General features: G+C 43.8%; 3 protein-coding genes across 3 annotated transcripts in view; all 3 read left to right on the forward strand.

Annotated features, from left to right (window-relative positions):
* Window positions 1–27,815, forward strand: part of LOC139175949 (asialoglycoprotein receptor 1-like) — a 579,489-nt gene that overhangs the window by 147,054 nt on the left and 404,620 nt on the right. The gene's annotated exons all lie outside the window — the stretch shown is intronic.
* Window positions 4,997–24,314, forward strand: ACTL6B (actin like 6B). The gene is made up of 14 exons (XM_070767358.1): window positions 4,997–5,021; window positions 13,626–13,702; window positions 13,832–13,997; window positions 14,728–14,828; window positions 14,912–15,009; window positions 15,901–15,995; window positions 16,630–16,736; window positions 17,088–17,177; window positions 18,138–18,199; window positions 19,191–19,305; window positions 20,858–20,938; window positions 21,905–22,000; window positions 23,739–23,825; window positions 24,099–24,314. Exons 1-14 carry the CDS (start codon window positions 4,997–4,999, stop codon window positions 24,177–24,179), a joined length of 1,281 nt encoding a protein of 426 aa, XP_070623459.1. The 3' UTR covers window positions 24,180–24,314.
* On the forward strand, window positions 26,902–27,492 carry POP7 (POP7 homolog, ribonuclease P/MRP subunit). Its single transcript, XM_070766929.1, is given in 2 exon segments — window positions 26,902–26,955; window positions 26,957–27,492. Coding segments are annotated over 2 exon segments (387 nt in total). The 3' UTR covers window positions 27,290–27,492.

Consider the following 27,815-nt stretch of genomic DNA (forward strand, 5'->3'; position numbering starts at 1 on the left):
AGAATTCTCTTCAGAACTCTCAGAATTCTTAGTTCTTTTCAGAACTCCCAGAATTCTGGGAGTTGAAGTCCACAAATCTTTAAATTGCAAAGTTTGAAGATCCCTACTTCAAGGGCGCATCGGGGCTACAACTCCCATCGTTCCCTGCAGGAAAAATGACCTGGCCTTTCAGAAACAGGCAGAAATCAACAGGGGCAGCCTTGCAAATTTGCTGCTAGTGCAACCAGCCGGGCAGACAGAAGAAGCCTGGGCCTAGGTACAGCAGCTGCGTGGAAAGATGCAAGGAGGGTGCAAGGGAAGGACGCTCCTAGGTTCAGACCCCTCTTGGCTGGGGATAATGGAAATTGGAGTCAGTCCGAGCCTGCTGTAACCACTAGGCTTTGCTCCAGAGCCCAAGAGCTTGGTGCTGCTCCAGAGTCCCTGGGATCAGGGGAGTTGGAGGGTAAATTAGTATTTATTTAGCCTATGGGCTGTCATACATGGACTAGCCATACAGGGGGGACTCGAATTATCACAGTGGCTTCATTTAATGACCAAAGTTGCAACAGCAAAACCCATGGGGTAGCTGGTTTCCCTTAACAACCGGGTGGCAGACTTCAGAACTGCAGTGATTCAGTTAACGACTGTGGCAAGAGAAACGGGCAGGGCTCGCTTAACCAATGTCTTAGCTACAGGAATTTTGGGCTTCATTGCAGTCGAGGGCTACCTTGTACATATATATTAACATTTCACCTAGAGTACTGGTTCCCAAACTTGGCAACTTTGTGGACTTCAATTCCCAGAATTCTCTAGCCAGCTATGCTATGCTATGCTAGTCCACAAGCCGATATAAAAGCATTTGCAATCAAATAAAAGCAGAATGCCTTAACTACTACAGCAAACAAGAGGAAAACCTATTGTATTTTACTATGTGTATACCCACTAAAATCCTCATTGTGTATTGGACAAAATCAATCAATCAATTAAATAAATAATTGCACTAGTGTGCCTTTCGTCCCCTGTCCAATTGTCTCTCCTTTATCTCATATATCTTTTCTTCCTTTTATATATCTTCTCCTCTATTTTTATACCTTTTCTTCCATCCTTTTCTTTATATATATTACTACATGTCTATTCTCAGTTATAACTTGACATCAGTTGTAGTTAAAATGATGGAGACTCTACTCAAAAAGAGGATAAATCAGCACATAAAAAACAATAACTTATTGGACCCAAATCAGCATGGCTTTACTGAAGGCAAATCATGTCAGACTAATCTCATTGATTTCTTTGACTATGTCACAAAGGTGTTGGATCAAGGTGGCGCAGTGAATATTGCCTACCTGGACTTCAGCAAAGCCTTTGATACGGTTCCACATAAAGAGCTGATAGATAAATTAGTGAAGATTGGACTTAATCCCTGGATAGTTCAGTGGATTTGCAGCTGGCTGAAGCGTAGGCATCAGAGAGTTATTGTTAAAGTATTCTGAGCAGAGACAGGTTACAAGCGGTATGCCACAAGGGTCTGTTCTGGGTCCTATTCTTTTTAATATGTTTGTGAGTGACATAGGGGAAGGTTTGGTAGGGAAGGTTTGCCTATTTGCCGATGACTCTAAAACGTGCAAAAGGGTTAATATTCCTGGAGGCGGCTGTAATATGGTAAATTATTTAGCTTTACTAGATAAATGGTCAAAGCAATGGAAACTGCAGTTTAATGTTTTCAAATGTAAAATAATGCACTTGGGGAAAAGGAATCCTCAATCTGAGTATTGCATTGGCAGTTCTGTGTTAGCAAAAACTTCAGAAGAGAAGGATTTAGGGGTAGTGATTTCTGACAGTCTCCAAATGGGTGAGCAGTGTGGTCAGGCAGTAGGAAAAGCAAGTAGGATGCTTGGCTGCATAGCTAGAGGTATAATAAGCAGGAAGAGGGAGGTTGTGATCCCGCTATATAGAGTGCTGGTGAGACCACATTTGGAATACTGTGTTCAGTTCTGGAGACCTCACCTAAAAAAAATATTGACAAAATTGAACGGGTCCAAAGACGGGCTACAAGAATGGTGGAAGGTCTTAAGCATAAAACGTATCAAGAAAGACTTCATGAACTCAATCTGTATAGTCTGGAGGACAGAAGGAAAAGGGGGAACATGATCGAAACATTTAAATATGTTAAAGGGTTAAATAAGGTCCAGGAGGGAAGTGTTTTTAATAGGAAAGTGAACACAAGAACAAGGGGGCACAATCTGAGGTTAGTTGGGGGAAAGATAAAAATCAACATGAGAAAATATTATTTGACTGAAAGAGTAGTAGATTCTTGGAACAAACTTCCAGCAGAGTGGTTGGTAAAGCCACAGGAACTGAATGTAAACATGCCTGGGATAAACATATATCCAACCTAAGATAAAATACAGAAAATAGTATAAGGGCAGATTAGATGGACCAGGAAGTTTTTTTCTGCTGTCAATCTTCTATGTTTCTATGTTTCTTTTCAATATGTATTGTGTATTGGACAAATAAATTAATAAATAAAAAGTCTGAAAGTTGCCAAGTTTGGGAACCACTGACCCAGAGCATTAAAACACAATAAAATACAGGAAGATCTCTGCTTGAATACCAATGTCTTCTAGGCCTTCTAACCCCTGAGCCTCAACATTGTTTACAGGGAGATGGGTGTGTGGATCAGATACTGGACGGATAGATGTCCTCTGCTTACAGCCAGTCATGGTGCTGTTTGACATGGGGGCAGTGAAAGGCTAACAATGTTTTTACTAACACACTAACTGTGGGTGTGTGGCTTATGCATTTTCTTTCAACATCATTCAGTGCAAATTGGGTGCTCGGGGGTGGAGCTCCATTTTCACTACCCCACTGCGTCACACACACACACACACACGTCCGGGCAGTAGCCCAGCCCTACATGGGGGCCTTTACACCCACAAGGAGGAGAGTCCCGGCAGGCGGCTTGGGAGGGGCAATTCCTATTCAGGATGGTCCATGGCTGATGCCTTCCTCCAAAGCCTTTTCTGTGGGGACATTTATCTGAGGAGGGTAGGTGGCTAAGAATAGGATAGAATAGAATACAACACAATAGAATATAATATAAAACAACAGAATGTAGATGAGAAAATTAGAGTAGAATAGGATGGATGGGATGGGATGGAATAGAATTGAGAATAGAATAGAAAAGAAAATTAGAATAGAATAGAAAATTAGAATATAATGCAGTAGAAATTAGAATAGAATTAAAGTACATTAGAATAGAAAATAGAATAGAATTAGAATAGAATAGGATGGATAGACAGACAGACAGACAGATAGATAGATAGGAATGAAATGGAATAGAATTCAGAATAGAATAGAGCAGAGAATTGGGATAGAATTAGAATACTGTAGAATAAAATAGAATAGAAAATTGGGATAGAATTAGAATACTGTAGAATAAAATAGAATAGAAAATTGGGATAGAATTAGAATACTGTAGAATAAAATAGAATAGAAAATTAGAAGAGAATGCAGTAGAAATTAGAATAGAATTTGAGTACATTAGAATAGAAAATAGAATAGAATTAGAATAGGATGGATAGATGGATGGATGGATGGATGGATGGGTGGGTGGGTTGGGTGGGATGAAATGGAATAGAATTGAGAATAGAGTAGAATCTAATTGAATTCAAAATAGAATAGAATAGAAAATTGGGATAGAATTAGAATACTGTAGAATGAAATAGAATAGAAAATTGGGATAGAATTAGAATACAGTAGAATAGAAAATAAAAAAGAAAATGGAATGGAATGGAATAGAATTCAGAATAGAGTAGAAGAGAAGAGAATAATTTTATTTTTACTGTGAATGTGCACATACATTAAATGAAATTATGTTGCATAGAGATCTCAAAGGGTCTTCCCAAAATCTGGAAATTCATCAGAAAGCGGTCTGCCTCAATCTTGCACCCCAGCCCCAAATTCTGGCCCCCTGCCCTTAGTACAAAATGGAGATGGAGGGAGGGAGGGAGATAGGAAGGAAGGAGAATGGAAGGAAGGATGGAGGAAAGGAAGGATGGAAGGAAGAGAATCAAGGGAGGAGGAAGAAAGGAAAGAAGAAGAATGGAAGGAAGGATGGAAGGAAAGAAGGATAATCAGGAGAGGAGGAGGAAAGGAAAGAAGAATGGAAGGAAGGAGGGACGGAATATGAAGAAAGGAAAGGAGAAGAGAGAACAGAAGGAAGGAGAAAGGAAGGATGGAAGGAAGGAGGTGGGAGGGAGAAAGGAAAGAAGGAAAGAGGAGGAGGAAGAAAAGAGGGAGGGGCTTCCCCCAGAGATCCAAACCCACCCGACTGATTCCTCCACAGGGACCTTGAAGCCTCCTCATCCGCCGGGAGTGCACGCTCTGCACGAGCTCAGAGGCACCGCCGCCTTCCTCCCTCTTCTCGCCCCCCCCTTTCTTTGAATTGCTCGCTTTGTGCCTCCCCCACTTTCCCCCCTCCCGTTCCTTGCAGAAATAAAGGCACCTTATGAATTTAAGGAAGCCTCTTGATTTGGGGGGGGGGAGGCGATGGGAATCGGGGGATGATGGGAATTGGAGTCGTTGCAGCTGGGCCAACCGATGGGGGTCCCGCCACCAGCTTGTGTGGGGGGTGGGGAGAGACTCAAATGAACGCGAGCCGTGTAAGCCTCCGTCCCCGCTCTCTAAAAAGGGGAAGGGTCCGCTCTCTCCGCCCCCCCGCCGCCTCGGCCCCTTTAAGAGCCCACCAGCATCTTCTTTCTCTTCATTGTCTCCACCGACGGCCAATCGGGGACCCTCTCGGGGAAGGGCGGGCGGCCCTGATTGGCCCAGGCGCTGGCCTCCCTCCCTCCCTCCCCCCCTCCCTCGGCAGCCCCCTCCCCACCCAGGCTGCTGTCCGCCGGCCCAGGTGCTGAAAGCCTCTCCCCGCCTTGGGACAGGCTCAGCCCGGGAGAGCCGCTTAGCCCGCCCCAGCCAGGACCCACCGCGACGCCCCCCCGGCCCCCCACCCCGGAGCGTCATGAGCGGAGGGGTCTACGGAGGAGGTAGGGGCTGCCCCCTCTCGCCCCCACCCCCAGGGCTAGGCTCCCGGGGCATCGGAAAGACAGGCAAAACCCGGCGCTGGGAATTCTGGCATCCTCGCTCGACCGCCTGGGCCGGTGCTGGGTTTGAATGCTTGCTTGCTTATTTATTTCTTTATTCATTTCTTCATTTATATTAATATTTCCTATTTTCACATCTTAAGATTTCTAAGCAGATCTTTCTATCTATCTATATTTGTATGTATGTATATATGTGTATTTGTATGTAAGTAATATATATATATTACCTATATCATTTATACATTATACTTTGCTTTTCCTTATTGTCGCTTCTTCTGCATCCATTTCATCTCATCTCAGAATATTTTATTTATTTATTTATTTATTTATTCATTCATTCATTCATTTAACTTTATTTATTTTCCTATATTTACCTCTTAACATTTCTAAACAGGTGTGTGTGTGTGTGTTTTGTAGATTTTCACAGGGACAGGTATGTAGGTCTTGGAATATTCGGGTTTCTTCCCGTGTAACTTTCAGAGAATTCTGGCGGTGTTTCGACAAGCCCCCACTTCGTCCCCAGGATTCTCTGAAAGTTACACGGGAAGAAACCCGAATATACCCAGACCTAATAGTTCGGGGGGTTTTTCCCATGTAATATTTTTTATAAACACACACACACACAGAGACAGACAGACAGAGAGAGACACACACATGAATATTAATACTTATATAATGTATACATTATGCCTTGCTTTTCCTTTGTCTCTTCCTCCACTTCCTTTTCATCTCACCTCTTAATCGTTCTTTTCTTTTATCCATTCCTACCATTGAATCCATATATGATGGTACTCGGAATCCTTTAATCCATTGAACCCCATCTTTCATCGGGCCATCTTGGCACAGTCATAAATATATATAATGGTACAACCCTGGTACAAGCTGATACAGGAGATGAGCCTGTAGCCTAGAGGCTAAGGCCACTGCCTTACAAGGCAGAGCCTCAGGTTCAAATCCCAGTAAGGTGTGCCTACCCGATGAAGGCAAATAAGCCTGAAATAGATCTATAGTACTCTCCCTTCCTTTTCATTATCAGCAAAAATATGTTACTTACATACACACACACACAAACACACACATATATTGCTCAAAAAAAATAAATAAAGGGAACACTCAAATAACACATCCTACATCTGAATGAATGAAATATTCTCATTGAATACTTCATTTGCACAACTATTCCATTTGCACAACAGCGTGTAAAATTGGCTGTCAATCAGTGTTGCTTACAAGGTGGGCAGTTTGATTTCACAGAAGTTTGATTTACTTGGAGTTATATTGTATTGTTTAAGTGTTCCCTTTATTTTTTTGAGCAGTGTATCTATCTATCTATCTATCTATCTAAATATCTATCTATCTATCTATCTATCTATCTCTATCTATCTATCTAAATATCTATCTATCTATCTATCTAAATATCTATCTATCTATCTATCTATCTATATATATATATATATATATATATATATATATATATATATATATATATATATATATACCTACCTACTTACCTATCTATCTATCTATCTATCTCAATATTTATCTATCTAAATATTTATCTACCTACCTACTTACCTATCTATCTAAATATCTATCTATCTATCTATCTATCTAAATATTTATCTATCTACCTACCTACTTACCTATCTATCTATCTATCTATCTATCTATCTATCTATCTATCTCAATATTTATCTATCTAAATATTTATCTACCTACCTACTTACCTATCTATCTAAATATCTATCTATCTATCTATCTATCTAAATATTTATCTATCTACCTACCTACTTACCTATCTATCTAAATATCTATCTATCTATCTATCTAAATATCTATCTATCTATCTATCTATCTATCTAAATATCTATCTATCTATCTATCTAAATATTTATCTATCTACCTACCTACTTACCTATCTATCTAAATATCTATCTATCTATCTATCTATCTAAATATTTATCTATCTATCTATCTAAATATTTATCTATCTATCTATCTATCTATCTATCTATCTATCTAACATATTTTTGCTGATAATGAAAAGGACAAAATGAAATGACAATTTGCTGATAATGAAAAGCACTCGACAAATAAATCATATACGTATATAATTTCTTTCTCAATTATTGTACCAGTTATTTCCTGCATCCACTGGGGTATTTTCCTCCAATACCGTCTGGACCCAGGCTGAGTTTGAATTCAGGTCCCATTTGCCCAAGATATGAGGCTTGGAGGTCCTCCCCCCTTCATTGCTGTGCGCGGCTTGGCCTACTTGCTTAAGCAACCTGGCATGATGCCGCCCCTGTGATGGGGGTTTTACAGCACCTGTGGAAAGGAATGGGGGGGGCTGTCTGCTTCTCCATGAGGTGGAATCATAGCAGGCGACTGGTCTACAAGGAGCCATCTGTGGTTCTTCTTCCATGGGGTGGGTTTTGGGGGGCAACTCAGATGCTCTGGATGGGTCCATTCCCATGAACCTCTCCTCCTCCCCTGTCGGTCACCCCCTTCCTCCCCATTTTGCAAGCCCCCCTTCCCAAACAAAAAAAGAGAGACGCCAACTTTTTGCCGGGTGCAAAATGGAAAGGATAAAATCGGCCCTCGAGGCCATCCAATCCCCCCTTGCCCCCCCCCACCAGCGGTCCAGGGATCCCAAAATTGCCGCCTGCTGATCCCGTCTCCTGAAATCCAGTGCTCTGGGTTTTCACCATTTGGCAGCACTTGGGTGAATTAAGCCAGTGGTGAAATCCACTTTTTTTTACTACCGGTTCTGAGGGCGTGGCTTGGTGGGCGTGAAGGGATATGGTGGGCATTGCTTGTTGGGCATAGCAGGGGAAGGATATTGCAAAATCCCAATTCCCCCCTAATCTGGGGGCCACCCAGAGGGGGTCTTTGCCAGCAGTGTTCCCTCTAATTTTTTTTTTGGGGGGGGGAAGTATAGTGTCTGAGCGGCAGTCCCTTTGGGACTGGGCGGCACAGAAATAATAACTAAATAAATAAATAAATAAATAAACAAACAAACATAAAAAACCCACCCTGTTTTGCCTCAGAGAATTTCAAAATAAAATACTGTACTGTGTGTGTATAACAGTGAGCTCATAATAGGGCAACTCTATCAATATCAAAATGCCACTTAAATAGTTGAGCTAGTTTCAAATTAGATTTTGATTTTCTTTCTCTCTTCCTTACTCCCATTCTTTTTCTTTCTCTTTTCCTTCCTCTCTTTTTTCTATCTGTTTCTCTCTCTTCCTCTCTTCCTCTCTCTCTCCTTCCCTCTCCCTCTTTCCCTCTTGGCTTCTGGGCAGGTTTGGAAAACTCTGAGTTGATGATGATTTTTAAGTGAGCGATTGCTCACTGCTCAGCTTAGAGGGAACTATGTTTGCCAGTCCTCCGAACTACTCCAAATTTCCACTACTACTCCAGAGCCTGTTAGAACCTGCTGTTCTAATTCCACCCCTGAATTATAAACCTTTGGATTGAATTGGAAGTGTTGTAAAATGCAAATTAAAACACCTCCCATTTTTATTTCCAGGTGTTTTTTTTTTTCATTTTTCTCCACCTAAAAAGCATACACAGCATAACAACACATATATCATCAAGGACTAACAATATATATTTGTCAGATCTCTTTTGTAAAGATTAATAAGACATCCTAAATTGCATGACAAATTATCGCTAATTACGTGGTCTTCTAAAAAGAGAGAGAGAGAAAGAGACTAGAGGGAGAAATGTTTATATAAAAAGGCTAAAGTATAGTTTCAATAAGTAGTGTTAATCTAAACAGCGTCAGACTAAACAGACTGTCTTCATTTTTTTCAATTCTAATAATAATAAGTGGCGGTCAAGGTGAAAAGATGCGCGTATCATGTCGCCTTGATTGCATCAGCGGAATCCCCCCAGGGCAAGGGGTGGGATTGATGAACCCTTGCAGGGTAGTGCTGAGGATTTTAATAAGTTTTTCACAGTTAAAATCACTCAGATCCGGACAGATCTTGACTCCAACTGGAACACAGTGTCAGCTGACAACGGGTCAGTCGAAGCGACAGGGGCCCATCTTAGTCCTGTTGTGTGGAAGGAATTTGATGTGGTAGCACCTGATGAAGTGGACAAGACCGTGGGAACAGTGACCTCCCCACCTGTTTGTTGGACCTGTGTCCCTCTTGGCTGGTCCTGGCCAGCAGGGAGGTGACACGGAGCTGGGTCCAGGAGATTGTCAACACTTCTTTGGGGAGGGGTCGTTCCCGGCTCCCTATAAGAAGGCACTTGTGCACCCCCTCCTCAAAAAGCCTTTCCTGGACCAAGCCATACTTAATAATTATCGTCAAATCTCCAACCTTTCCTTTATGAGGAAGGTTGTTGAGAAGGTGCTGTCGCTCCAGCTCCAATGGTCCTTGGAAGAAGCTGATTATCTAGGCCCTTGGCAGTCAGGATTCAGGCCCATCTACAGCACGGAAATTGCTTTGGTCGCGCTGATGGATTATCTCTGGCGGACCCAGGATAGGGATTTTTTCCTCCACCCTGGTGCTTCTTGACCTCTCAGCAGCTTTCGATACCATCAACTATGGTATCCTTCTGGGCCAGCTGGAGGGTTTGGGGGTCCGAGGCACCGTTTTGCGGTGGTTCACCTCCTACCTCTGTGGCCGGTCACAGTCGGTGTTGGCAGATGGTCAAGGGTCATCTCCTAGGTCTCTCCCTTGTGGGGTTCTTCAAGGGTCAGTCCTCTCCCCCCTGCTGTTTAATATCTACCTGAAACCACTGGGCGAGATCATCCAAGGGCACGGAGTGAATTGTCATCAGTATTCTGATGATACTCAGCTATACATTTCCACACCTTGTCCACTCAGTGAAGCAGTGGAGGTAATGGGCCAGTGTCTGAAGGCTGTCAGGGTTAAATGGATGTTAATAGGGTCAGACTCAACCCTGTCAAGACGGAGTGGCTGTGGGTTTTTCTTCCCAAGGACAATTCCATCTGTCCATCCATCACCCGTGGGGGGGGGCAAGTCTTTGCCCTACTCAGAGAGGGTCTGTAACTTGGACATCCTCCATGAACCACAGCTGAGCTTAGAAGACCTTCTCTCAGCTGTGGCAAGGGGGGCGTTTCCACAGGGTGTGCCTGGTGTGCCAGTTGCGGCCCTATTTATACAGGGAGTCTCTACTCACAGTTGCTCACGCCTTCCTCACCTCGAGGTTCAATTACTGCAATGCTCTCTACATGGGGCTGCAAATTGTGCAAAATGCAGCCACGCGAGCTATTGTGGGGCTCCCAAGATCTGCCCACATTTCAACATCACTCAGTCAGCTGCATTGCTTGCCCATTGGTCTCCGGGCACAATTCAAAGTGCTGGTTATGATCTACAAAGACCTACGTGGCTTACGACCAGATTACCTATGGGACTGTCTTCTGCCTCATGCACCCCAATGACCAGCTAGGTCCCACAGAGTTGGCCCTAGGTCCCGTTGGCCAGACAATGTCATCTGGTGGTGCCTAGGGGAAGAGCCTTGTCTGTGGTGGCTCCACCCCTATGGGATGAGCTCCCCCCAGGGATTCATACTGGCCCCACTCTCCCTACCTTCTGTAAAGCTCTAAAGACCCAACTCTGCCAACAGGCTTGGAGCCATTGAAGCTTTGATATCTTGCCCTGTCCAATGAATGAATGTTGGATGTATAAATCTGGTTGTCTGGGGTTTTGTTAAACTCTGGGGGGTTTTTTAGAATGAAATTTTACTTAGATTTCTAAACATGTTGTAAGCCGCCATGAGTCTCAGGAGAAGGGCGGCATAGAAATGAAATGAAATTTAAATTAAATTAAAGTAAAATAAAATAAAATAAAACAAAAATAATTAAAATTAAAAAAATTAAAATTAAAATTAAAATTAAAATTAAAATTAAAATTAAAATTAAAATTAAAATTAAAATTAAAATTAAAATTAAAATTAAAATTAAAATTAAAATTAAAATTAAAATTAAAATTAAAATTAAAATTAAAATTAAAATTAAAATTAAAATTAAAATTAAAATTAAAATTAAAATTAAAATTAAAATTAAAATTAAAATTAAAATTAAAATTAAAATTAAAATTAAAATTAAAATTAAAATTAAAATTAAAATTAAAATTAAAATTAAAATTAAAATTAAAATTAAAATTAAAATTAAAATTAAAATTAAAATTAAAATTAAAATTAAAATTAAAATTAAAATTAAAATTAAAATTAAAATTAAAATTAAAATTAAAATTAAAATTAAAATTAAAATTAAAATTAAAATTAAAATTAAAATTAAAATTAAAATTAAAATTAAAATTAAAATTAAAATTAAAATTAAAATTAAAATTAAAATTAAAATTAAAATTAAAATTAAAATAAATAAGCAAGCCTTTGCATGAGTTGGAAGTGTTTTAAAATGCAAATTAAAACACCTCCTTTAGCCATATATGGTAACTATCTTGTTCCAGTACATTTTACTTCCAGGCAAGTTCAGAATATGGTTAAATTTATATTTATATGGTTAAAAGAAATAATAAAAGATGAACTTAAAAAAAAAAGCAAAGTTATTATTATTAGGCATTTTTAACAAAGTATAAAAAGGAAATTGAGTCTTAGTAGAAGGGCGGCATAGAAATTGAATTAATAAATTCAATATTAAATTATAAACATTTTGGCAGTGGTGAGAAGGGTTTATGTGTAGCAATGGAAAAGCGAAGCGATGCCAAAATAGGGAATGATAATTTTAAAAACTATGGACTGAGCAGAAATGGACATACTTAAAAAGAGATTGAGAGGGAAAGAGGATTCGGATTATTATAAAATATGGGGATACATTTTATAATGGGTTAAAAGAAAGAAATGACAAATGAAGCCAACAAAACAGGGAGGAAGCTAACAAACAGAAGCAATTTTTATTGATAGGTGAAATTAAAATGTGAAAGCATAATGTTCACAAAGTAAATATGAAAAAAAATATGCATATCTCTCCGATGAGAACTTCTGATAGAAATGGAATTGTAAAATAATGCAAATGTTCGTTGTATGTCTGTTGCTGTTTGTATGTTGCATTGATTTTATTTAATTATTTTATTTATTAAATCAATTTCTATGCTGCCCTTCTGTTGAGACTCAAGGCGGCTTACAACAAAAAAATTTAAAAATAAAAAATTTAAATATCTTTTTATTGAATTGTTTTTAAAACATAAAACATGAAAAGGAAGAAAACAAAGACAAAAAGTAAACAATACACAAAATTACAAAGACATGCACACATTTGGCATAAGATTATTTTTACATTTTCATTTCTACATTTTCCCTTTTTACTTCATTTAATTGTTTTGTTTCTATTTTCTCTTCTTCCATTTATAAAATTTCTACCATATGGTATAATATTCCTTTTCCTGTTTGTTCTGCAGTTCTAATGGAATTTTATTCATTGCTGTTCACTCTAGTATTTTCCTAACCACCATTGTTCTGTTGGTACGTTTTCCTTTTTCCAATTTTGTGCAAAACTCAGTGTTGTTGTTATTATTATTATTATTATTATTATTATTATTATTATTTATTAAATTTGTATGCCACCCCTCTCCGTAGACTGGGGGCGGCTCACAACAATAGTGGCAAAGCAATGTAATACAAATCTAATAATTTAAACTAAAAACCCATAATTTAAAAACATGCACACAACACACCATACATAAACAAGATAGGCCTGGGGAAGTTATCTCAGTTTCCCCATGCCTGACGGCAGAGGTGGGTTTTAAGTTTATGAAAGGCAAGGAGGGTGGGGGCAATTCTGATCTCCGGGGGGAGCTGGTTCCAGAGGGTCGGGGCCACCACAGAGAAGGCTCTTCCCCTGGGACCCGCCAGACGACAATGTTTAGTCGACGGGACCTGGAGAAGGCCAACTCTGTGGGACCTAACCGGTCGCTGAGATTCGTGCGGCAGAAGGCGGTCCCGGAGATATTCTGGTCTGATGCAATGAAGGGCTTTATAGGTCAAAACCAACACTTTGAATTGTGACCGGAAATTGATTGGCAACCAGTGTTGCCATTGTTAAAATGTGGATTATTAAGTTTGCTATTTTATGTTGCCCTCTAATAATTCCTAGTAAATATGTTTCAGGTTGCAAATCTAAGCCATAGTTTAATATGTCTTCTAACCAGTTTCTAATCATAGCTCAGAATTTTTTTGCTTCCTGACATGTCCACCACATGTGGTAATAGGTGCCGTGTGTTGCTTTGCGTTTCCAACATTCTTTAATTCAAGTTTTTACATATTTTTGCTAATCTTGCTGGGGCACACTGCTACCAGTAAACCATCTTGTACGAATTTTCTTTGAACGGAATCGTACAATGTTAGTTCTAAGTTTATTTTTCAGTTTTTCTCAATCCTCTCATTGTATGTTGTAAATTATTTTTTTAAAAAAAATTATCTGTGAAGGAGAGAAAAAAATTAAAATAAAATGCCTCCTCTAGGTTGTAAAGGGAAGAAAAAAATTGGGGTAGGGGGGCTGCACTGCTGTCCCCCTCCTCACCCATGTGGCCGATGCCTTCTTTGCAGATGAGGTCGGGGCCCTGGTCTTTGACATCGGTTCTTTCTCCGTCCGGGCTGGTTATGCTGGGGAAGACTGTCCGAAGGTAGGAGAGGTGGTGACCTCTTGACCTCTAGGCCCCCCCTGTGGGAAAGGGGTTTCCTTGGCACAAGTCCATCCTCCCCCCCATCCCAACTCAGACCCCCCTGCCCCATGGGGCCTGTTCTGCTTTCAGGCGGACTTCCCCACCACGGTGGGCCTGCTTTCCCACGACGACTCGGCCATGGAGTTGGACGGCGACAAGGAGACCAAATCCGGGAAGGTCTACTACATCGACACCAACTCCCTGCACGTCCCACGAGAGAACACGGAGATCATTTCGCCCCTCAAGAACGGGATGAGTACGAGGGCGGGACGGGAGGGGCAGGTGGGAGAGGGAGGCCGAGGCCCAAGGAGGCTCCACACGGTACGCCTGGCCCTCCTTGGCTGCGCTGGGATCCCTGAAGCCCCCCTATCCTTGAATCCACCAGCTCGTGGTGTGCCTGGAAGGGGAGAGAGAGAGAGACAGAGAGAGAGAGAGACAGAGAGAGAGAGAGAGAGAGATCCAGACAGAGACAAAGAGAAAGACAAAGAGAGAGAGAGACAGAGAGAGAGAGACAGAGAGAGAGAGAGAGATCCAGACAGAGACAAAGAGAAAGACAAAGAGAGAGAGAGACAGAGGGAGAGAGAGACAGAAAGAGAGACACAGAGAGAGAGACAGAGATACATAGAGAGACAGAGACAGGCACACAGAGACACACACACACTCACAGAGAGAGAGAGAGAGTCAGACAGCAACTGACAAAAACAGAGACAAAGAGAAAGACAGAGATAGACAGAGACAGTGAGAGAGAAAGAGAGACACAGAGACAGACAAAGAGAGAGACAGAGACAGAGACAAAAAGACAGAGAGTGAGAGACAGAAAAACACCAAGAGAGACAGAAAGAAAGAGAGGCAGAGTCTCCTCTGCTCGGTGGTCCCAGAAGACCATCCCTAGGGGTGTGAGGGGAGGGGCCTCTGGGTGGGGATGTGGCAGCCAGGGGACCCCCTCCTCCTCTATCACCCCCTTTTCTCCTTCCTTCCCCCATCAGTTGAAGACTGGGGCTGCTTCCAAGCCATCCTCGACCACACCTACAACAAGCACATCAAATCGGAGCCCAACCTCCACCCGGTCCTCATGTCGGAGGCCCCAGTAGGTATCGGGGTGGGGGGGAGCCCACCTTTGACGCAGGGGTTCCTTGCCCTCTCCTGACCCTCCCCCCTCCCTCCCTCCAGTGGAACACGCGCGCCAAGCGAGAGAAGCTGACGGAGTTGATGTTCGAGCATTACACCATCCCGGCGTTCTTTCTCTGCAAGACGGCGGTGCTCACGGCGTATCCTTGGGTGCTGCCCCCCAGAAGCCTCTTGGGGCCTGGCATGGTTGCCCCCCAGTCCTCGACCTTCCCTGGTCCCAACTGGCAGAGAGATCATAGTGTGTTTGTTGGTTTGTTCGTTCATTCATTCATTGATTCATTCATTCATTGATTCATTCATTTATTTATTCATTCATTCCTTCATTCATCTGATCACTCATTAATTCATTCATTGTTCATTCATTCATTGGTTCATTGATTCATTCATTGAGTCATTCTTTTATTCATTCATTTCTTCATTCACTCATTCGATTCATTCATTCATTCATTCAGCTTCTATGCCGCCCATCTCGAAGGACTCGGGGCGCCTTACAACAATGATAAAATACAATAAAATAGATACAAAAGATAAAAGAAGTCGAATATTTCTAAACTAAAACATTATAAAACAAAAAACCCCATAAATATAAAATTTATTCATTTATTCATTCATTTGTTCATTCATTGATTTGTTCCTTTATCCATTCATTTATTTTATTCATTCATTGATTTATTCATTTGTTCATTCATTGATTTGTTTGTTCAATTGTTCATTTGTTCATTCATTTATTGATTTATTGATTCATTCATTCATTCATTCATTGATTTGTTTATTTATTTATTCATTCGTTTGTTGATTTATTTATTGATTTATTAGTTCATTCATTCATTCATTTATTCATTCATTTGTTCATATATTAAATTTGCATGCCACCCACTCCCAAAGGACTCAGTTAGGGGTCCTCCTGCTGCCTGGGAGCCTGGAGAGAAAAGATTGGGGAGGGGGATGCAGTGTCCTCTATCCTGTCTATCCCCTCCCCCATGTTACCGGACCCCCCCACCTCGTCAAAGCCTTGACGTTGCTTTCACCAGCTTTGCCAACGGGCGCAGCACCGGCCTGGTCCTTGACAGTGGGGCGACCCACACCACTGCCATCCCAGTGCACGATGGCTACATCCTGCAGCAAGGTGGGGGGATTCCGTCTTCAGAGGGTGGGGGGCTTCTTGGTTTCTGTTATTGGGAGGTCCCAGTGTGCCAAGCTCAGGAGGGGCGTGCCAAGATGCCAGGGAGCTCGGGGTGGTGGTGGTCCATTTAGGGAGTTCCCCAGGTGTGCTTGGATGGGCCTGGGAGACCTTGGCAGGTGCAGGAGGAGGTTTAGTGGGTTGGGGGTCCAAATTATGGGGGAGGGGGAGAATTCTGTGGGGCAGAGGAAGTTGCTGCCAAGGGGAAAATTGAGATGTATAGGGGACAGGCCTTCCTTCCTTTCCTTTTTTTCTTCCTTCCTTCCTTCCTTTCTCCTTCCTTCTTTCCTTCCTTCTTTCTTTCCTTCCTTCCCTCCTTCATTCACTCCCTTCTTTCATTCTTTCTTTCCTTCCCTCCTTCATTTATTCCTTTCTTCCTTCCTTCCTTTCTTCCCTTCCCTTCCCTCCCTTCTTCCCTCCCTCCCTTTCTTCCCTCTTTCCTTCTTTCCTCTTCTTTTTCTCCCTCTCTTCTCTCTCTCCCCCTTTTCTCCCTCCCTCCCTGCCTCCTCCTCTCCTCTTCCTCCCACCCTTTCCGCCCCCCTCCCTCCTTCCTCTTCTTCTCCCCACTCCCCAATTGCAGGGATTGTCAAATCGCCCCTGGCCGGCGACTTCATCTCCATGCAGTGCCGGGAACTTTTCCAAGAGATGAACATTGAAATCATCCCTCCGTATATGATCGCAGCCAAGGTGGGGCTCCCCTCCCCCCAGAGCAGGGGGGCAGCCAATGAGGGAGGGGGTTGGGCATTCGGTCTACTCTGCTCCTAGGAAGAAAAGGGAGGAATTTGGGGCTGTGGGGGGACCATCTATTCTGAAACGGGAAAGTTTTCAAGAAGCGAAAGGGAAGCGGGGTCTCTTCTTGAAAGCTTCCGGGGATGAAGGGGGTGGGGTTGGACTAGATGACCTTACAAGGCCCCTTTCCATTTCTGGAAACAGGGAGGGGGGCTGCAGAGAGCCCCTACTCTCCCAGGTGGCTGGTTTCAGAGTGGGATCCTCCCAAAACCTTGACGAGACTCCCCGCTCTTTCTCTCCCCCCCCCAGGAACCAGTGCGTGAAGGAGCCCCCCCAAATTGGAAGAAGAAGGAGAAGCTGCCCCAAGTGAGCAAGTCCTGGCACAGCTACATGTGCAATGTGAGTGCTTAAGGAGCATGCAGAGTGAGTGGCCAAAGATACACCTACATAGACAATGTGTTTATAATAAATATAATGTGTTTATATTTAACAATATTATTTTTATATTGTTGTAAGTCACCCTGGGTCCTTCAGGATTGGGCGACATAGAAATTGAATTAAATAAATGAATGAATGAATGAATAAATAAATAAATAAATAAATGAATGAATAATTGAATAAATAAATAAATAATTGAATAAGTGAATAATTGAATGAATGAATGAATGAATGAATGAACAAACGAATGAATGAATAAAATGAATAGAGGATATGCGGAGTTCTAACAGATACCCAGCTGTCAGCCCAGAGATATAAGTAACAATTCAGTAATACAATCCAGATACGTTAAGTGTATAAAAATACTATTTACTTTGGTAAATATTTCCGTCAAGAACAGTCCTGGTCATACACAGTTAAATCGGTCAATACATATACAAAACTCTAAGTCTTACTTAGTTCAGCTTACAAATACATAAACCAATATTTGAACAAACAGCAGTTCTTACTACAGCAGTCACAGAAATAGCAAAGAGAATCAGAGAGAGAGAATCATGCTTCTGGCTCCCTCTTGTGGCCATCCATAACACTACCTCTTAACGCAATAGTGTTTCAATACATTCAAGCATACTTTGTTGGGTTTTTTTAACATATTGCCAAACCCAATCAGTTATGTATATAGTACTTGAGGGAGGGAGAGGGGAGGGAGGGGTCCTTGGGGGAGGAGAGAGGGGCCCCTGAATTGGCAATGGCCCCAAAGGTACCCAGAATGGTTGACGTCAACATGGTGCACACAGGTCAAAAATGGAGTTGAAGTCCAGACTCATTCCTGGGTGGGAAGGTGGGTAGGCTGTACTTCGGGCAGGGGGCTTCTGTGCAGGCCTTAGATATGCTGACACCCCAATCCCCCACTCCCCACAGGAGGTGATCCAAGACTTCCAGGCATCCGTCCTTCAAGTTTCTGACTCACCATATGACGAGCAGTGAGTATTGGACTGGTTTTGCAGTTTGGAAGCCGGGGAGGGTCTCGCTGGAAGAACAGGGTGGGATGGGGGGCTACTCCATGTCAATTTCACAGCTACTATGATTGCTGGCTGAGCAGGGAGAAAAATAGCCAGAGGGCACAGCACCTGAGAAATAAATCAAGAGTCCAAGTCTTGGCCTTCTTCAAAGTTCCAGTTGATTAACATGGCCTTGTTAGCACAACTGGAGAAACCCGAATCTGAAGGTCACAAGGGAATCTCCATCCTGGGTTAGAGTTCATTTCCCAGCATCTCCTCCCACAAGCCCATCACATGAACTGCACATCTTCTGCCAGCATAATCCTGCAGCTTCCACCCAGGCGCTGAACAAAGCTGACCTTGAGAACATGGAATGTGTCATGGCATGCAGCAACACACACACACACCAAGTTCCCACAGCAAGAAACATTCTAAAGGGTTTAAACGAGGCAGGCCAGAGGCTTCAATAAAATAGTGCTTTGGCCTGACAGGCGGCCCCCCCTCAGGAAAAAGCATGTGCGGCAAGAGAGAGGGAGAGAACATCACAAGAGGGGGTTAACTCAGTATCCTTAATCACAATAAAATGGGGCTTTGGCCTGACACAAAGAAATCATGGAAATCTGAGAAATGGGCCCGTCAATACGATTTACTGATTGATTAATTAATTCTATCCAACCTTTATTGTCAATGTACAACATGTGTACAATGAGATTGGTTGAGCCTCTGTTCGTGCATAAATACCGTATTTTTCAGAGCATAAGGTACACATTTTTATGCCCCAAAAGAGGGTGAAAACTTGGGTGCGTCTTATACACTGAATGTAGCCCTACCCAGCCACTTCCATCCTTTGGCCTCTGCCTCCCAGCAATTTACCTCCATGCAGCAAACAGCCCAGAGCCTATAAAGCCAGGCAACTTAAGCTGCCCAGAGTCACTTTCTCTGTTTCCCTCTCCTCTCCCCTTGTCCGGAGCAGAGTGGCTGCACAGATGCCCACCGTCCACTACGAAATGCCCAATGGCTACAACACAGACTACGGGGCCGAGCGCCTGAGGATTCCCGAAGGGCTTTTCGACCCCTCCAACGTGAAGGTGAGCGGGGCAGTGGAGGACGGGCGGAGAGGAAGGCCCGGCATGGCGTTCCCACAAAGGGTATCTGGGTAGTCGGGATAGCCAAGCAGGCTGGGACAGGCCGAAATCAAGGTGCCCATTTGCTAGAGTAAGGGGTCTCCAACTTCTGCCATTTTAAGACTTGGAGGGGCCAGTGGGAGAGGATCCAAATGCCCCTCCATCATAACTCTAGGCCAGGAGCTCTGGACTTGGCAGTTTTATGACCAGTGAACTTCAATTTCCAAAATTCCCGGCCAGTTTTCTCTCCTACTCCCAGAGCAGAGAGATTGCAGAGAAAGGGATTATAAAAGAGTAAACAAGCCACAATGGGTAGAACTACCCAAGCGAATGCATTAGTCCCGGTGAATTTTGGGAGTTGAAGACCACAAGTCTTAAAAAGTGGCGGAGGTTGGAGATCACCCAGAGGGGAGGGGTTTCAGAGAAAAGGATTATAAAAGACTAAACAAGCCACAATGGGTAGACCTATCCAAAGGAATGCATTTGTCCCAGTAAATTCTGGGAATTGAAGTCCACAAGTAAAAAAAGTGGCCGTGGTTGGAGACCCCTGTACTAGGGGAGGCCTGGGACTTTCCCTCAAAAGAGGGGGCAAGCCAATCTCCCCTGGTGCTGTGCAATAGACAGATGTGACTGCTGCATGGGGCCAACACAGTTGAGGATCTGAAGGGTTGTAGGAATCCAGCCCATCTCGGGCTGTTGAGCATTGCCATCTAGTTCTGGCTGAGAAGAAATAAATGTTTTGTTTTAGGGGTTTATTTATTTATTATTATTATTTATTAATTCAACTTCTTTGCCAACCAATCCCAATGGGACTCTGGGCAGCTAAAAACCAGTTAAAAACCAGTTAAAACCAGTTTTAAACTGGGTTTTTAAAAATATTGTTTTTATCTGTTGTACACTTTGTTTTCTTCTCACCCGACTGCCCCTCCAGTTTATGTCCCTGTAACACAGTTAGTACTATGGGTTGGGCAATACATAAAACAAACTAACAATCTATGCTTAAATGTATTGAAACACTATTGCTTTAAAAGTTAGTGTTGCAGATGGCCACAAGAGGGAGCCAGAAGCATGCTTCTCTCTCTCACTATCTGCTATTTCTGTTATTTCTGTTTGGTATTGCTGATTCGTTGTGACTGCTGTAGTAAGAGCTGTGTGTTCAAATGCTGGTTTATGTATTTGTAAGCTGAACTGGTTATAGTATTCTATATGTATTGAGAGTTACTGACTGATTTAACTGTGCTTGGTTCAACTTGACTAAGATATTTGCCAAAGTAAATAATATTTTGCACACCTTAATGTACCTGGTTTTGTACGAGTGAGCCATTAGTCATATCTTTGGGCTATCAGCTGGAATTCGATATTTCCTCTGCGCATGTCCATCTTTGACAACTCAAAGGTCACTCTGCGCACTCCTGCACAATCTGGGAATGGTTGGTGTCTCAGACCTTCTACATGGCGGATTTTGCTTTGTGTCCCCAAACTCTGACCCCCCCCCGCCCCCTCCTCTGTTTCTCAGGGTCTGTCTGGAAACACCATGCTGGGCGTTGGCCACGTGGTCACCACAAGCATTGGGATGTGTGACATCGACATACGGCCGGTGAGTCCCACCCCCCTGAAGCCGCCCAGCCAGGACTGCGGTTGAATCCCTCCTGTCCACTCAGCCCCTCTCAGAGACCCCAAACCCCTCCCTTGGAAGAAAAACAGGGGCTTGGATGGGGAAAGGGGTTCCTGTCCCCCCTCACAGAACCACAGGGGGGGAGGGCAAGCAGGAAAACGCCTCATTTTCATATTTGGTAAGGGCTCCTCCTGGGGGGTTCAAATTCTTATTAAGCTTTATTTATTAGTGTTCAGGTTTTGAATGCATTGTAAGCTGCCCAGAGTGGACAGTGCAATGATAGATATGGATGGAGAGATGGATAGATAGATAGATAGATGGATGGACGGATGGACGGAGGGAGGGATGGATGGACAGACAGAGATGGAATAAGTAGATAGATGGGATAGATAGATACGGATAGAGAGATAGATAGAGAGACAGACAGACAGACAGAGATGGAATAAGTAGATAGATGGGATAGAAAGAAACGGATAGAGATAGATAGATAGACAGACAGACAGAGACAGACAGACAGACAGACAGACAGACAGGTAAAATAGGTAGATAGATGGGATAGATATATACGGATAGAGATAGATAGATAGATAGATAGATAGATAGATAGATAGATAGATAGATAGATAGATAGATAGATAGATAGATAGGGGGGGGTTGGGTGGGTGGATTGGCGGGAGGGAGGGAGGGAAAGAAGAATGGGGGAAGGAAAGAGCACAAAAGGAAGGGAGGGAGGGAGGGAGGGGCACAGAAGGAAGGAAGCAAGCAAGGATCCACAGGGATCTCGTAGCGTTGGGAAGATTCCCGGGTGCCAGCCGAGCAGAGAAAACCAGGAATCTGGGCTGTGGGTCTGCGTGTGTGGGGTGTGCCAGAAAGACAGAGTGCAGCATAGGGGCTCGGCCATCCGGCCTCCTTCTCCCCCTTGACCCCCACCCCACCCCAATTCTGCAGGGTCTCTACGGCAGCGTCATCGTCACCGGCGGCAACACCCTCCTGCAGGGCTTCACCGACCGCCTCAACCGGGAGCTCAGCCAGAAGACCCCGCCGGTGAGTGCCAAAACTGCCCCCTCCACCCCTGTTATTCCTTCCTCCTGCTTTCCTTCTTTCCTTCTCCTTAATTCCAAGTTGCTTCTCTCCTCGATTAGTTTCCATCCATTGCTTCTTGTCCTGTTTTCAGGGGCTTTAGAGAATAAATGGACCCCCCTCTTCTCTGGGGCAGCCCCTCAAATACTGGAATCCTGTTATCCTACCCCCTCCTAATTCTTTTTTGTAGACTGGCCAAACCCAAATCCTGCGGCCTTATCTATTTATTTATTTATTTATCCATTTATCTATTTTATCTATTTTACCTATTTTATCTATTTATTTATTTATCTATTTTATCTGTTTATCCATTTATCTCTTTTATCTATTTATCTATCTATTTTATCTATTTTTCTATTTTATCTATTTTTCTATTTTATCCATTTATCTATTTTATCTATTTTACCTATTTTACCTATTTTATCTATTTATCCATTTATCCATTTATCATTTTATCTATTTATCCATTTATCCATTTATCTATTTTACCTATTTTATTTATTTATCTATCTATTTTATCTATTTTACCTATTTTATCTATTTATCCATTTATCTATTTTATCTATTTTACCTATTTTATCTATTTATCCATTTATCTATTTTATCTATTTTACCTATTTTACCTATTTTACCTATTTTACCTATTTTACCTATTTTACCTATTTTATCTATTTATTTATTTATCTATCTATTTTATCTATTTATCTATTTTATCTATTTTATCTAATTAGAATAGAATAGAATTCTTTATTGGCCAAGTTGATTGGACCCACAAGGAATTTGTCTTTGGTGCAGATGCTCTCAGTGTACATAAAAGAAAAGAGAGATTCCTCAAGAATCATGAGATCCATCACAATGATTGCCATGGGGTCAAATAAGCAATCAGGAAAAAATCAATATTAATAAAAATCTTAAGGATACAAGCAACGTTAGTTATACAGTCATAAGTGGGAGGAAATGAGTGATAGGAATGATGAGAAATCATTTTATTACCTATCTATCTATCTATCTATCTATCTATCTATCTATCTATCTATCTATCTATCTATCTCCATATCTATCTGTCTGTCTGTCTGTCTGTCTGTCTGTCTGTCTGTCTGTCTGTCTGTCTATCTGTCTATCTTGTCCGAGTCTTCAGAGAAGGGCAGCATATAAATCTAATTAATAATAATAATAATAATAATAATAATAATAATAATAATAATATACTGCCCAATCCCATGGCATTCAGGGCGACTCACAGCAAAAAATAAAAACAGATCAATAATTCAAATATAAATGATCAAATAACCCACTAACATTCTTACTACCAAACATCCCAATCGAATCCTATCTAGGCCAGAATAAGGTGTCAAATCTCTTAACTTCATCACTTTAAATCAAAGTGCCTTCTGATTTTTTTGGAGCTGCCTATCATTTTTTTGGGCTTTGCTCTATTTATTTTATTTTTTATTTGTTTGTTTTTTTATTTGTCAAGTACTGTATGTATTGGTGGTATACAAAGATATAATAATATCTTCTTCCAAAAAAGGATTTTTCTCTTTTCTAAAAAACCAAAGGTCTATTAAAACAGAAATAAAATAAAATAAAATCGCACTTCCCTTGGCCACGAGAATGACCGCTGCTTGGGGACGTGCCCCCATACCTGTGGATTCAAAGCTGCCCCCCACCTGTGACCCCCCCTTCTCTCCATCTCCCCCAGAGCATGCGTCTGAAGCTGATCGCCAGCAACAGCACCATGGAACGGCGGTTCAGCCCTTGGATCGGTGGCTCCATCCTGGCTTCTCTAGTGAGTGTGTGGCGGGTGGGTGGGTCAGAATTTGAGGGGGGGGGCCAGGAGGGGAAGAGTGAGTATGGGGCTTGTCCAAGAGGGGTGAAGAGGGATGGAGGTAGCTTATACTCATGTCCGCTTTGTGCAAGGGTTGCCTAAGGATGTGGGCGCCCATCTGTGGAGCCGTATGGTGGGGTTTCTGAGATGGAGGAGGCTGCGGAGGGGCTGAGTGGGTGGGTGGGATGGAGAGGGCTGGGGAGGGGGCCTCTCACCCTCTGTTTCCTTTCCCAGGGCACCTTCCAACAGATGTGGATCTCCAAGCAGGAATACGAAGAAGGGGGCAAGCAGTGTGTCGAGAGGAAATGCCCCTGAATCGCTGGTCCTACCCCCCTCCTGCCCTCTCTGGAGACTGTTGCAACCCTTCTTAGCCTGGGGGGGGAAACCTCCCTCCCACCCCCTGGGTTCTCAAGAGCCCTCCCCCTCTAAGATTATGGGGAAGGGGGCAAAACGCAGGGGAAAGAGAGGCCGCGTCGCCCGCCGTTCATGCTCTGACCCTTCCTTCCTTCGTCCATTTCACTGGGTGCCCCGATGGCACCCCGATTTTCTGAATGTGGGGTGGGGGAGGGAGGGGCTCCTGGTTGTGTTTTTTGTTTGGGAAGGCCCAAGAAAACCAATCAAACAATAAACGTGTGGGGTTTTTAAGGGACAAAAAAGTAACGTTTTCTTTTTATGAGGGTGGGATTGTAAAAGAGGTTCCGCTCGTGCACTGAGGTCTGAGGTCGGTCTGCCTGTCCCACCTTCTTGCACCCCAGCTCTCCTGCTTCTTTTTTGGGGTACAGGGGGATTTAATTTGGGGTGCTGGCTCCAGCCCTGCAGGCCAGTAGCACCACCGTGGGGCATCTTGAATTCAGTCGGCAAAGTCCTTCCTGGTTTTTAGCTCCGCTTGATTGCCCAGAGTCCTCAAGGAGTTGGGTGGCTTATAAATGTAATAATAATTAATTAAATTAAATTAAATATTAAATAAAATGTTAAATTAAATTAAGTTAGTATTAAATGTTAAATTAAATTAAATATTACATTAAATTAAATTAAATATTAAATTAGCTTAACTTAAATTGAATATTAAATTAGATTAGATTTAATTAATTAATCTTCTACACTGTCCAATCCCGAAGGACTCAGGGCGGCTTACAACAATATAAAATTACAAATAAAATTACAAATGTGATTTCGCTGAAACATCACAAAGGCAATCAAAATATTACACAGGGAAAAAGCTGAACTCACAACAATCTAAACTCACACATACATATATGTAGGTCTAGACACATTCATGTCTTTTCCTGTGTAATGTTGACAGACTGATGTTTTGATGAGGTCCCGCTCGTCATCTTCAGGCTGTTGTCTTCGGCTTTGGGACTTCCACTTCAGACTGACCGAATTCTGAAGCATAACACACCAGACATCCTGATTGTGGAGAAAAAGAAAGTATGGATCATCGACATTACAATCCCAGGAGACAGCAGAATTGAGGAGAAGCAGCTAGAGAAATTAGTGAAATACGAAGATCTGAAAATCGAGCTGCAACGACTCTGGCATAAGCCTGTGAAAGTGGTTCCAGTGGTACTTGGCACGCTGGGCGCAGGGCCAAAGGATCTCAGCGGATGTTTGAAAACCATCGGAATTGACAAAATCTCCATCTGTCAATTGCAAAAGGCCACTTTACTGGGATCGGCACACATAATTCGCCGCTACATCACGCAGTCCTAGGTGCTTGGGAAGCGCCCGACTGGGGATGAAATACGAAATCCAGCATAGGGATCTCATTTGCTGTGTTGTATTGCTGAAACAATAACAATAACAATATAATAATTTGAATTATCCCGAGTCTACGGAGAGGGGCGGCATACAAATCCAATAAAATGAAATGAAAGCAAAATGAAAAAGCTGTTATAGATAAATATATGTGGTTTCAAAGCAGCAACATAAAAGTAAAAATAAAACTATAAAAACAAAATAAATAAATCAACTCAGCTGCAGCAGAAAGGGAGTAAAGGCGCCGCTTCTAAAGCTTTTTGCAGAAATTCAACCTTTTTAAAGTAAGGGAGAGAATAATCCGCGTCTCCCTCGCCAGGGGGCGCGCCGGTGCCCTCCGCGCACTGGCTTTCTCATCAGCCCCGCCCCCCGCCCGCCACCATAGAGGAGGGAAAGCGCAGAGCGGCCCCAGGCCTTCAAACCCGGACTTCCGGGTCAGTCCCTGACCGGCAGACCACGTGCGTTTCTCGCTCCGGTTGCGGCGATCGCGGGAAGCTTCGGCTGAGGCAGCGGTGGCCGCTGCAAACGGAGGTGGGTGGGAGCGGGCGGCCCCTCGGGGATGGGAGGGCGGGAGCAGCGAGGGGGTCGCGGCGGCCCTGCCGGGTAGGACGGCGACCACTCCCTCCTTGTTCGGATGCAGCACTGACTACATAGCCCATCATCCCCGGCATTTCAATTTCAGGCATGGCTGGTTGGCTAGGAGGGCACTGTCAAGACCGACTCCTGTAGGCGCACAGAGCTCAGGGTTGCACTGACTACATAGCCCATCATCCCCTGCATTTCAACCCCTTAGGGACGGGAGTGCGGGAAGGGTGGAATCCGGGGTGGTGGTGGCGGCCCTGCCAGATAGGATGGCCATTGCTCTGCCTTTTCCCAGAGGTGGGCACTGACTACATAGCCCATCATCCCCGGCATTTCAATTTCAGGCATGGCTGGCTGGCTAGGAGGGCACTGCCAAGACCGCCTCCTGCAGGCGCACAGAGCCCAGGGTTGCACTGACTACATAGCCCATCATCCCCCGCATAACTCATTGTCCCCCAGCAGTCCAACCCTTCGGGGGTGGGAGGGCGGGAGGGATCGAGGGGTTTGCAGCGGCCCTGCCAGACACGGCACTGCCTAGCCCATCATCCCCGGCATTTCTCTCTGGCTGGGGGACTGCCTCATACATGCGGGGGGGGGGGGCGAGGATTGCTGGGGGAGACCCTGTCCTGCGTGCGAGGTGAGCCAGGATCCGCAGCACCCATTTTTTGCCATTCTCTCCCCCCCCCCCCAGGACTGCATGGCTGAGCCGGGGCCCCCGAGTGAGCCGGAACGTGCCCTGCGCCGCCGACTCCCCCCGCCGACTTCCTCGCCGCCGCGGCGACATCTACATCAACATGAAGACGGACTTCCGGGCGCAGCTGATACGCTGCCAGAAGCTGCTGGCGCCCGGCGGGGGCTGCACCGAGCTCTGCATCCACGGCCTGGGCCTGGCCATCAACCGCGCCATCAACGTGGCCCTGCAGCTGGAGGCCACAGGTTGCGGCGCTCTCCGCCTGGCTGCCAACACCTCCACCGTGCAGCTGGCCGACGACGCTGAGCCCGAGGGCGACCGGGATGAGCCGTTGACCCGTGCCCGCCACAACTCAGCCATCCACATCCGCGTCCTGCGTGCAGCCCCTGAGTAACTGAAGAGGAGGAGGGAGGAGGAAGGCCTGGGGACTCCTCTGCACAGCTGTGTTCTCACTGGAGGGGTCCCAAAAAGACTTTTGGCTTTGTGGCTGGTCCGAAGCCCCCTTTATGTCCCCCCCCCCCCAAAAAAATCCTGGAATAAAACCCCTGGGTACCAATAAAGGAGAATATTGGTAGCTCGGGGTTGAAATGATGGAGAGATGCTGAGTTTGGTGGTTTTTCTTGTCGACGTTTCATGACCCAACTAGTAGTCAACCCGACTACTGCAACGCTCTCTACATGGGGCTACCTTTGAAGAGTGTTCGGAAACTTCAGATCGTGCAGAATGCAGCTGCGAGAGCTATTGTGGGCTTACCCAGGTATGCCCATGTTTCACCATCACTCCGCAGTCTGCATTGGTTGCCGATCAGTTTCCGGTCACAATTCAAAGTGTTTGGTCATCACCTATAAAGCCCTTCATGGCATTGGGCCAGAATATCTCCGGGACCGCCTTCTGCCGCACGAATCCCAGCGACCCATTAG

Source organism: Erythrolamprus reginae, chromosome Z (genome assembly GCF_031021105.1).
Source record: "Erythrolamprus reginae isolate rEryReg1 chromosome Z, rEryReg1.hap1, whole genome shotgun sequence".
In the NCBI taxonomy this organism is placed as follows: domain Eukaryota; kingdom Metazoa; phylum Chordata; class Lepidosauria; order Squamata; family Dipsadidae; genus Erythrolamprus; species Erythrolamprus reginae.